General features: G+C 62.8%; 1 protein-coding gene across 2 annotated transcripts; it reads right to left on the reverse strand.

The window, feature by feature from the left end:
* Positions 1-1210: 1210 nt before the first annotated feature.
* On the reverse strand, positions 1211-9711 carry LOC111146729 (cytochrome P450 11B1, mitochondrial-like). 2 transcript variants are annotated; one of them, XM_022502407.1, is made up of 9 exons: positions 9473-9711; positions 8664-8819; positions 4364-4563; positions 4033-4236; positions 3602-3756; positions 2376-2542; positions 1870-1948; positions 1575-1772; positions 1211-1324 (listed from the first exon to the last, which is right to left on the reverse strand). In XM_022502407.1, exons 1-9 carry the CDS (start codon positions 9709-9711, stop codon positions 1211-1213), a joined length of 1512 nt encoding a protein of 503 aa, XP_022358115.1. The 2 variants fall into 2 exon arrangements, with proteins under 2 accessions (XP_022358115.1, XP_022358116.1); XM_022502408.1 differs by lacking the exon at positions 1575-1772.
* Positions 9712-12158: the final 2447 nt, after the last annotated feature.

Genomic DNA, 12158 nt, shown 5'->3' on the forward strand with positions numbered 1-12158 from the left:
CTCTCTTCTCCGTGGCTCCACGACCCCTTCAGCCATGCCTGGCGGGAGCGGGAGGAGCCCACGCCCCCCACAGCGGCCCTTCTCCGAGGCCACTGGAGCCAGAAGGGTGCAAATCCCTTCCCTCCTTCAGGGAATCTGGGCAGGACCAGATGCCCGAGGGTCCCCTCGCGCAGGCAGGGCGGGCCAGACCGGGGTGGGGGCAGCCCCTCCTCCTCACTGCCTTGCCTGGTTCTCCCCGGGTGGGGTGGGGGTGGGGGTGGGGTGGGGACGGAGGGCGAGCAGAGCGACCCCACCACTCAGCTTGGCCTCCCGGCCCCTTTCTACTCGCGGGTGTCACCTGGCCCCAGGCAGCGTGGGACACACTGCTCGCTCCTGCCAGCTAGGAGACCCCAGCCAGCTCTCAGCTGTTCAAAGTCTCTTCCTCCCAGGTCAGGGCTGGCCCCTGTCCTGAGGGTCACTGCAAGAGGGCAGCCGGCACTGCACACAGGGGCTTCATTAAAGGGAGCATGTGTCTGTGCCTGGCTGACACGGCCCCAAGCCTTCTTCTAGAGGCTCCTCTGAGGTCGGTCACCTGCGGCCAGCCAGAGGAGTCCACCTCCGCCCAGCTGTCAGAGGAGGATCATTGGCCCAGATGTCCCCGGCAGCTCCTTGGAGGCCATTCTTCCAGGAAACACGACTGCCGACCCGCGTACCTGGTCCCCCGGCTGGGTGCTTCGGCCACAACCCCGAGCCTGGCAGTGCCGGGAGGACCCGAGCAGCCTGAGCGGAACAGGTAGGGGACCGAGAGCCCAGCTCGAAGCTCTAGGCCGGACGAGAGCAGTGCAGACAAGGAGCGAGGCATTTGAAATGGCGACAGGCAGGACCGAGGGACCCCAAGCTGTCAGCTCTTCATGGGGACAGAGTTGAGTACAGAGGCGATGAGAGACTAGACAGGGAGGCGGGCGCGGGGCGGGTCCGAAGACCCTGGAGCTAGTGTGGGGCGACAGGGGCTCTAAGGCCCTCCATGGTGCTCCTTGCTGGACAGGGCGCTGGCGGGACTGAGCGCGCAGCTGGGACGCGCAACCAAGAGTCACCCCGACGCTCTGTGCAAGGTGCTGGCCGCACAGTGTCCCGGGGCAGGGAGCAGGGCTCTCGGGAGAAAACGGGGGCGGCCTGGGGTCAGGCAGGGAGGGGCTGGTGGCGCGGCTGTCCCCACAGCATGGTGACGCGACTAGTTGATGGCCCGGAAGGTGAGGAGCGGGAGGGTGGAGGGCATCAGGATGAACTGGTACGTCATCTTTATATCCTCCTGCGTGAGGGTCTCCACCAGGAAGTGGTTCAGCACCTAGGACAGAGGCGCGGCTTCCACCTGCACAACGGCTCAGCCCCGGGGTCCTGGCCTAGCCTCCGCCCTCGTCCTCCTTCCTGGGCCCTACTCCGTGGGCTGCGTGCCGTGGGCTGCGTGCCGTGCCGGGGAAGCCAGTGGTTCCCAGCCAGGCCGCCCAGCACGCCCAGCCCCCACCCCACCCGCTCCCCCACGGCCGGGCCCTGCCAGTGGCATGTCATTGCGGCCGGGGCGGCCCAGGCCTGCTCACGTGGTGTAGCAGCAGCAGCATCTCTGTCTCTGCCAGGCGCCGCCCCAGGCACTGGCGCAGGCCGAAGCCGAAGGCCAGGCTGGGGGACCTGGTGCCAGAGCTCCTGCTGTCCAGCCAGCGCCGGGGATGATAGCGCTCCGGCCTCGGGAACACAGAGGGGTTTCGACCCAGGGAGTAGAGCAGCACCTTGACCACGGTCTGCGGAGAGGTGGGGAGGGGCAGCGTCAGCGCCGCGCTGCGGGCAAAGGTCAGCCGGGCCTGGCGTCGGCTGCAGGGGCTGTGGGGCCCCACTCACCCCTGCCGGGATGTGGTAGTTCTGCAGCACCACGTCCGAGCCCACCTGCCGGTCCAGTGAGATGCCCACGGGGTACAGCCTGTGCACAGGGGCGTCCAACGGGGACCTCAGCTGTCACCCGGACCCTCGCTTCCCTTCTGCGGCCTTCCTAGCCCAGGAGGCACCGGCGAGGAGAGCTCCCCGCCACGCCCACAAGTGGCTTCAGGCACCCGGAAGCCCAGACCATGAGGGGCGGGCTCCCTGCACCTCCGGAGCCCAGGCAAAGCTCTCCGGGCCTGGGCGGTCCGGCCGAGGAGGGCACAGCCGAGGGGGTGCCCAGGGCACTGAAGCGGGATCCCAGGGGAAGAAGCGCCCCTATCCCTCAGGAAGAAGAAGAGGAGCTACAGGGCACGCATCTGGGGCAAAGCCGCTCGTCAGCCCCAGGATCTGTCTGCAGATCCGCTGAGCACGGCTCTCCAGACACTGGGGCCAGGGCCGCCGGGGCGGCCACGGTCTGCCACACCCACCTCAAGGTCTCCTTGAGGGCCGCCCGCAGCAGGGGCAGCTCTGTGGTTGCCCTCTGGGGATTCTCAGTGATCCTGGCCTCGGCCACCAGGCTCTCCTGGCGTAGGGCCTGCTGCACGTCAGGGTTCCGCGCCAGCTCGAAGAGAGTCATCAGCAAGGGGTAGGCCGTCTGCGGGAGCCACGGGTGCGGGGCTCAGACCTTGGCACAGGCCACGCACCTCCGACCCCAGGGGATCTCCCCCAGGAAGACGCCCTTCCCCCGGGGGTGGACTTGCGTGCCCAGGGAAGCACCGACCCTGGGGATCTGAGACCTCAAGACCTAACACTCGCCTCATCTGCTTCCATTGAATCGCTCAGGGAAGGTGTCCCCACGTTTGGTGAAGACCCAGGCCACCTCCTCCCGTCCCCCCTGCTCCTCACCCTCCTCGGGGGTCCATCTACTCAAGTGTGTATAGGTGGGGGGGTGGGGGTGTAGCCCTTCATCCCCAGACCCGTTGGCACCCATTGTGTGATGTCCCCTGGGCTCCCATAGGCAGGTCAACCCAGACCCCGGGGTCCCAACAGGAACGGGCCACCCTGGACCCTAACTGGCCGAACCACAGCCTCTGCTCATGGGCTTTCTCCAGCCAGGGCTCTGTGCCTCTGCTCAGAAGCCTGCGGGCCCGGCCCAGAGCGGGACCTCAGGGATGCTGGCAGATGAAGGTTGGCTGTAGGGCAGGAGGCTCACTGCACTCCACACCCTGGGACCTGCCTGCCCCCCCCACACCACCCAGGCCCCTGGGCTGGGCTGCCAGCTGCTCTCTCTTCCACAAGCTGGAGCCTCGTGCTGCCCTCTGTGTCTTCAGCCCATCACCTCCAAAGCCTCTGTAATGAGAGGCAAACGGACTGTGACCCTGGCAGGGGCTCCTTGTGCGGGCATCCCTGGTCGTGCAGCTGCCCCTCCGCCCCCTCTCCTGCCCAGGGCCCAGACGTCTGCAGGGGTCTGCGCTGCTGCATGTCCCTGGGCCTCACCCATTCCGCACTGGGCCTGGAGCACGCTTCCCTCCAGAGCATCTGCAAACCCTTCTCTTGGAAGGTCAGCTCCTGAGTCCTCTCCCCCCCAACCTCCTCAGATCAGAGGCTTCCAGCGGCTCCAAACAGGGGCCTGTAGGAGCCACGTGGCATGGGGGGACACTGCCTGTAGTCAGGAGGCTCCGTGTGCTAGGGCAGGGCTGGCTGCTGGCCTGACCGTGTCCACGCTCCCGGCGGTGAGTTCGATGGAGTTGGCCCTGACTGCCTCCAGGGTCATGTCCGCGTGCATCAGCAGCTCCCCCACGATGCCGCTGTAGTGCTGTGGGCGGCCGAGGGCCAACTCCTGGTAGATTTTCTGGATGGCATTGTTGGCTGTGCGGCAGGGAGAACAGGGGCCTGGGCCTGGTGCTGAGCAGCCCCTGTCCTCATCCCTCTACCTGGCAGCCCACCACAGCCCCGAGACTCCCTGTTCCTGTGCCAGATGCTCAGGACCGGCCCAGACCAGCCTCCCTGCCAAGTCTCTTGGGCCCCGAAGACGCCATGAGCCCTGTGATGGGGCCTCAGCACCCCCCACCCCGATTTCGGTGAGTGGATATTGGGGGCCCTGGGGTCCTTGCTACCCAGCACTGCCCCGTCTCTGGGCCTCACCATACTGGAAGATGTAGTCCCAGGACTCGAAGTGCTCCTTCCACACCTTGGCGCTCGTCCAGCGTGACAGGTCCCTGGGCATGAACATGAGCTGCGCGGTGGACTTCAGCACGGCCTCCAGGGCGCGGATAAAGTGCAGGCTGGCAGGACTCGGGCTGTGGCCAAGGAGGCCCGGCCGCTCTCCAAAAAGGGCTAAATTGCTGGCTGCGGAGAGGGCGCGGCTGTGAGCCTCGGGCGGCCGGTGGCCTCAGGGGCCTCCTGCGGCACAGCCACGCAGGCCCGCTCCGGTTCCTGGCCCGCCCCTGCCCCCCAGAGCCCAGCACCTCCCTACCTTCTACGGTGTAGTTGAGGATGCTCGGCTGGATGTCCAGCGTCAGGCTGCCCCGGGCATTCTGCAGCACTCTCGACTTCAGGGCCTTTGAGAAATCCCTCGCCACCCCGTCCACCATGGGGATGTACTTCTGCACCGCCTGTGGCGACAGCACGTCTGGGTTGAGCTTCAGCCGGTTCACGCGCCATTCGGGCCCATTTCTGGAGAGCAGAGAGAGGAGCTTCAGGGAAGCCAGAGTCAGCAGCTCGGGGCCAGCCCCGGACACACCTTCTCCGTCTCCGAGGGGACGGGGTGGGGCAGGGAGCTGCCTGCTGGTCCTGAGGGGCAGATGCCTGCCTGTCGGCCTCAGCCGCAGCCCTTTCTCTGAGGGAGGCCTTGTGTGCTGTGCCCAGCGTGCTCCCGTCTAGAGAGGGGCTGACCCAGAACTTCTCCGTGGCCATGCCACGTGGGTTCCTGGCGTTCACTTGTGCACACCTGCCGGCCCCTTGCTGGCCCGTCAGCACCCGTCTGGGCCCTCCCTTTCCCAGGAGGAAGGAGGGAGGGGGGACTTCCTGTCAGCCTTTGCCACCCTGCTCACACCAGGCCCCAGAGGGAGAGGCCCCTGGCACGCTTCACCGCCCACCGTCCCCGTTGCTGAGAATGCTGTCCCTGTGCCAGTCACACCTAGTCCTGTCCCGGCCTGTCTCCTGGTCCTCCAGGGCAGGAGCCAAACCACGGGTCATGTCATGTGCTCAAAACAGAGCCCAGAACTGTACTTCTTCCTTTCCCATTTGCATGACTTTTGTTTCTTTTTCTTGTCTGATTGCTGCGGCTACACCTTGAGTGGGTAAAGAAGAAGTAATAAAATGTTCTTCCCACCTGTCGATGCCATGATACTATATAGAGGGAAAACCCTAAGGTGCCCAGCAATAAAACCAATACAAAAACAAGAAGAACTGATACCTAAACTCAGTAAGGTCGCAGGACACAGAATTAATACACAGAAACCTGTTGGATTTCTGTACACCAATAATGAAATAGCAGAAAAGGATATGAAGAAAACAATCCCATTTACGGTTGCACCCAAAATAACAAAATATCTAGGAATACACTTAACCAAGGAGGTACGAGCCCCGTACTCAGAAAAGTGTAAGACACAGGTGAAAGAAACGGAAGACAACAGAAAGAAATGGAAAGCTATCCCATGCTCATGGTTAGGAAGAACCAGTCTTGTTAAAATGTCTGTGCTGCCCAAAGCAATCTACAGGTTCAGTGCAATCCTTATCACAAGAGCAACATTTTTCACGGGACTAGAACAACGAATGCTAAAATTTGTATGGGGCCCCAAAAGACCTTGACTAGCCAAGGCAACCTTGAGAAAGAAGAAGGAAGCCGGAAGTACCAGAACCCCAGATTTCCACCCATACGACAAAGCACTAGTGATCAATTCTGTGTGGTGCTGGCACAGAAGCAGGCACACCAATCGATGAAAGAGGATACAAAGCCCAGAAGCAAACCCATGATTGTACGGTCAATTGTATGGCCAACCTATGACGAAGGAGGCAAGAACACCCAATGGGGAAAGACTGCGTCTTCAACAAATGGCGCTGGGAAACCTGGACAGCCCCATGCAGAAGAATGAAACCAGACCACTTCCTTACGCCACACACAAAAATAAACTTGAAATGGATGAGAGACCCAAGTGTGAGACCCGAAACCACAAAACTCCTAGAAGACAACACAGACAGTAATGACTCTGCCATGGGCCATGGAAACATTTTTCTAGATGTGTCTCGGGAGACAAGGGAAAGAAAAGCAAAGTTAAGCTATCCGCACTTGGCCAAAAGTTGGAAAGGTTTTGCACAGCGAAGAAACCATCAACAGAAGGTAAAGGGGGAAGCTGCTGAGTGGCAGAAGATACTTGCCAATGGTACGTATGATAACCTTACTATCTAAAGCATACAAAGAACTCAAGCAGCAGCACACGGAGCCAACAAACGATCCCATTAAAAATGGCAGAAGACCAGAAGAGACCTTCTTCCAAGGAAGACCTAGCGGTGGCCAACAGACACGTGAACAGGCGCTCAGCATCACCCATCATCAAGGAGGTCTGTAACGACACATCACCTCACAGTGGTCAGAATGGCTAAAATCAAACTCACCAGAAACAACGGGCGTTGGCGAGGATGTGGAGAAAGGGGAGCCCTTGTGCACTGTTGGTGGGAATGCAGACTGGTGCAGCCACTCTGGAGAAAAGTGTGGAGGTCCCTCAAAAAGCTAAAACGAGTTCCTCTACTGGTTATTTACCCAAAGACAATGAAACCACAAATGCGACAAGATACCTGCACCCTGTGTTTACTGCAGCACTGTTTACGACGGCCAAGATACAGATACAGATAGATACTTGTATACATGATGGGATACTGCTCAGTCACTAAAAAGAATGGGATCTTGGCCATTTGCAAGCACATGGATGGACGTAGAGGGTATTATGCTAAGTGAGAAATGTCAGTCAGAGTAAGACAGATTACCGTAAGATTTCGCTCATATATGGAATTGAACAAAGCAAATGAACAAACACAGAAAGAGAGCTCAAACCAAAACCAGAGTCTTAAATACAGACAACAAACTGGTGGTTGCTGGAGCGGGGGAGTTTGGGGGGGATGGGGGACGGGGATCAAGAGTGCGCGTGTCGTGATGAGCACTGAGCAGCACACGGAAGTGTTGAATTTTACACTGTACACCGGGTCCTAATGTGAGAGTTCATGTGAAGTACACTTCCGTGAGCAAGAAGTAGGAGCAGCAAGAGGAGGAGAAAAGGAGTGGAATAGGAGAAGGAGGAGACGGAGAAAGAGAAGAAGAGAAAGGATAAGAAGAGGAAGAGGGAAGAAGAAGAAGAGAGGGAAGGAGGAGGAGGAGGGGGAGGAAGAGGAGGGGGACGAAGAAAAAGGAGAAGAGGCAGCAGCAGCAGCAGAAGGGCAAGGGGAGGAGGAGGAGTTGGAGGGCGGAGGAGGATGGGAAGGAGAAGGGGGATGAGAAGAAAGAGGGAGGAGAAAAAGAAGAAGAGGAGGAGGAGGAGGGGGAGGAGGAGAAGGTGGGGGAGGGGAGGGGCGGGGGAGGAGGGAGGGGAGGCGGCGAGGAGGGAGGGGAGGCGGGGGAGGAGAGAAGCATTCTCCCCCACAGGGTGGTGAGGATTCGGTTAGACCAGTTTTCTCCAAGAGCACCAGGGCCCAGAGCAGTGAGGGCTCCGCGGATGCCCTCCAGCGCATGGCGGGGAGGGACCTGCATTCTCAGCCACACTCAAGCAGAAACACCTTCTTGGCTTTGGCTGGCTGCCTGCGGGTGGTGAGAATGATCGCGCGCACACTTGCACACCAGCACACACTCATATGCCCAGAAAGATGCGCATAACACAGCGGGGCACCTGCACATGCGCTCGCTGACAAGGACAACACGCGTGAGCACACCCACAAGTCCCGCACGCACAACTGCCACAGCACACCTGGAACGCTCAAACCCACGCGCACACACGGAGACACACTCGCATGTATGCAGCACACACAGAACCACACGCGCGCTCGCACGCAAGGACTCAAACCACGCGCACGTGCAGACATGCGTGCAAGGGCATGAACACAGACGGACGCCAGCCGGCGCGGGAAACACACACGGGGATACACGCTCGTGACAGCACCTACCGCGGAGCACACAGGAGCGCCGCCACACACACAGCACACACCTATTCCGAGGCTGCGGACAGGTCCACCCAGGAAGACACACACACACACACGGGCACACGCACAGGCTCACGCTCACACGGGCACCCGCTTAGAGTTCGCTTCTGAACAAGGGCGCCTTTCCTATTGCCTGCCCTCTCCCCACCCCCAGCCTCTCCATCCCGAGCTACCTGTACTCACCTCTAAGTCCCACAGGGGACCTGGTGCAGAGGGCTGCAGTCCGGGGGGCCCTCAGGCTGACATGGACGCCTGGCCAGTGACCCCTCCCCCAGGCCTGGGCGTCCCAACCTATAGGAAGGGAGAAGCCCACCCTGCTGGGACAACCCGCGGAGGCGGGCGCAGAGTGGGTGCTCCCTAGTGGCGGTGGTCATCCTTCCTCCTCTCTGGGGCCGGGGTCCCACTGCCCCTCCCCACCCCTGCGACACACAGGGCCCACCTGCTCAGGTCCTCCCTGGCCAGGGGCGCTTGTGGGCTTCCAGACCTGGCTGGACCCTGCACCGGGAGGCGCGCCACCCGCGCGCCCCTCCCCCGCCCCGGCCCCGTCCCCCGCCCTCCCCGCCACCGCCGCCCCGCCTGGCGCTCACAGCAAGAACACGCCACATTTGTGCCCACGATGCTGTCGGTAGGCCAGCCAGGGATCCAGGAGCGGCCGCCAGGGCTGAGGGCTCTCGGCCCGCTGCAGGCTCTCCACATCCTCGGGCAGCATCACGTGCACCATGTGTGTCCCTCCCACGTCATACCTACGGGACAAAGCTCAGAGCCCTACCAGGGGGGCCTGTCCTCCCCTGGGCCTCGCCCCGCGGCACCAAGCCGGCCTGTCTCCGGCGGGCCTCTCCCTTGTGCAAGACTGTGCACGCCGGTTCAGAGCAGGCGCTCCCTCCCGCTGTCTAAGCCAGGAAGCCTCTCGGGCTCTGCTGTCTGCACTCCGCCCTCTCAGCGGCCAGCCGGGGACTGCTCCGTCCTCACTGAGAGCCGCTGCCTCCATGGTCAAAGGCCCAGAGCAGCCACCGCTCGGCTTCCACCCTGCCTTCTTTTTTTTTTTTTTTTTTTAAGATTTTATTCATTTATCTGACAGAGAGAGATCACAAGTAGGCAGAGAGGCAGGCGGAGAGAGACGGAGAAGCAGGCTCCCCGCGGAGCAGAGAGCCCGATGCGGGGCTCGATCCCAGGACCCTGAGATCATGACCTGAGCCGAAGACAGGGGCTTAACCCGCTGAGCCACCCAGGCGCCTCCCCCCCCACCCTGCCTTCCTAAGGGCGCAGACAGAGCCCAGGCCACAGGCGCCCCGCGGGGATGTGGCCCTGCAGGTGCGAGGCGCCCGGCCAGGACTCGGCCGTCAGTAGGGACAGCCGGTTAGGGTGCTCTCGGCCAGGCGGGCAGGAAGGGCTTTACCTGAAGATGGGCCCCAGCTCCTGGAAGGTCCGGTGCATCTCCAGGTGGAAGTTCTCGGAGCCCTGCTCCTTCCAGATCCGCAGCAGCCGCAGCCACTTGTTGCCGGGACACCGGGGCACGGCTTCGAAGGGCAGCACCGCCTTGGGGGCCTCAGCGGCTCTGGTGCCCAGTGTGCGTGCACAGCTCAGGGACAGCCGGCGCCCTGCCAGCCACCGTCGTGCCTTTGCCCCCAGTGCCATTCTGATGCTCCCTCCGCCCCTGGGCAGCGCAACCCTTTTATCTCGCCGGGAGGCCTGGACCGGCCGACCTGATCACGTCATGGGAGAAGCTGTCCCTGGACCAGGCCAGGAAACCCAAGGCAGGGGTCAGGGCTGGAGGCCTCCGGCGGGAGGAAGAGGAAAGAGATGGATGGGTGCCTTGTCCCCCACTTACGCAAGACCTGCGGCGGGTGGCTGTTGAGAGCCTGTGCAGGGTCTGGCCTGGGGGCTCGGTGGGGTAGGCGGGTTGGCGACGGGGTGGGGGGGTGGGGGGGTGGGGGGGACGGGGCCCTTCCGTCCTTCCCAGTGGGGGAAGGGAGCAAGAGGGATGGCTCCCTTATTGAGAGAGGAGAGCCACCTGGGATGGGAGCTGGGAGGAGGGGGAGGGCATTAACCCCATTAACGCACAGGCCTTTCTGTCTGCTCTTCTCCAGGCTTTAGGCTAGGTGCAGGGGACCGGGACTCAAACCATGAGCCCTGAGCTGGCAAGAGTCGCCGATCCCCGCCAGTGAGGGCTTTCAGTGCTGGGGGTCAGTCAGAGGAATCCAGAGACACACCTGGGGATGGCACTGATGTGGCAGAGGCCCCGTGAGAGGCACGCTCGCCTTGGCCCAAGCGTGGCCGGCCCACGCGGGCCTGTGCTCAGTGCCCACGCCCTCCTTTCTCCGCCTTCGGAAGCGCGCTCTCCTGGGTGCAGACTCCGAGCTCAGGCCAGGGGCCACAGGGTTGAGTCTGTGGTGGGGGTGCTGTGGGCGTGGGCTGTCCACCCTCTGCAGGGTGGGTCCACGGTTTGGGGTCCCAGGGCATCTATCCCCCCGATTCCTGGCAGCATTCCCATCGCCGTCATTGTTCCCATGCCCAGACGAGGGGACAGAAGCCCCTCGCTCCTGCCACCTCCCAAGGTCCCCCTCCTGCTGAATCCGTTCCCTGCTCCTGCCCCTTCCGTGGGTTGGCGGCTTGGGGGAAGGCCTTCCAGGTGGGGCGGCCGAGGAGTCAGGACGGCCAGGCCCCTTCCGTAAGCTGAGATGTGTGCGGTGCCTCAGCCCCGGAGGGGGCCCAAGCGGTCCTCGGGCAGAGAGGCAGGCTGGAGGCACATCAGCCCACGCCGTGCCGGACACTCCTGTTGCCCGTCCCTGCCCGTGGGCCCTCCGCCTCCCGGCCCCTCCTGACCTCTGCTGCCGTTCTCAGGCCTGACAGGGCTATTGCAAGGGGCCGGCTTTCCGTGTCCCCACACAGCCTGCCACGAGGACCTGGGGAGGCAGGTGGCCCGGAGCCAGCCTCTCCTGCGGAGGGGAACAGTGCAGCCGGCTCCAGCAGGGAGGTGCCGGCGGCGGACGGTCCTGCACTTGCCCCGAACTCCCGGTGCCGGCCAGCGCCCCAGCCCTGAGCCCGGGAGCAGGTTCCGGAAAACCCTTCTTGTGAAGCCTCCCCCTTGGTGCGTACCCAGGAGGGCTGTCAGCGCTGCTGCTGGGCTGCTGCTCCCCGTGGACCCACAGGCCTGGCAGGCCCTGGGGGGCGGGGCAGGGTGGCTCCTCTGAGGCAGAGCAGGGGGGCGAGGGGCCAAGCGGCCTGAGAGGGAGATCCCCAGCCCTGGCACTGCCCGTTCCTGCTGACAGCGCACCAGTGTGGGAGGGAGAAGAACACGGTCGGAGGCGGGCCAGGGCAAGGCCAGTGCAAGGTGTCCCTGAATGAGGCGGGCGCCCCGAGGCCCAGTGTCCGGAAACAGAACCGTCTGTTGACGGGCACCCTGAGCCCCGGCCCGTCTCTGCAAAAGAGCTGGGGCGGGCACGTGGGCTGCTGGGAGCAAGTCCGGCAGGGTCTGCCCTCCTCCTGCCCTGGGGCTTGGGTCCCAGCTTGTCCACACTTTACCCCTGGTCCTTCCTGGCCCCAACTGCAGGGACGGAGCTCGCCCCCAAGCGGCTTCTCTGACTCCCTCCCCTGGGCTGCGGGCAGCAAACCCAAGCCCGGCCCGGCCCCGTCAGCTGCCTGTCAATGCCCACCGCACAGGTCATGGGGAGCACGGGGGCCCCTCTTCTGGAAGCAGGGAGCTCCGCACAGAACACGCCCTGGCACCCGGGAGTCCCCGCCCCTCTATTTCCATTGTTGTGCCCGAGTTTTCGCGTCCGAGAGACCACCAAGGAGCCAAGCACCGATGCGATCACACGAGGGTTTGTTTGTCAAGCTTAAGCTTGGGCCCAAGTATACCCGACACAGCGGAGCAGGGACTCGGACCCCGAGCTTCGTTAAGGCAGGGGTATTTATGGGTTCCTGTTACTAAAGCAGGGTGGGGATTCCTGGAACCAAAGCAGCGTGGGACTTACTAAAGCAAAGTAGGGGGACGTTCAGCCCTCGGGCACAGAGGTCTGAGACGGCTGCCGGAGCCAGGCTCGCTGTACTTATGCTAAAGCTAAACCTGACGTGGGATGGCC

Source organism: Enhydra lutris, unplaced genomic scaffold (genome assembly GCF_002288905.1).
Source record: "Enhydra lutris kenyoni isolate GAN:26980312 unplaced genomic scaffold, ASM228890v2 scaffoldscaffold14, whole genome shotgun sequence".
Lineage (NCBI taxonomy): Eukaryota > Metazoa > Chordata > Mammalia > Carnivora > Mustelidae > Enhydra > Enhydra lutris.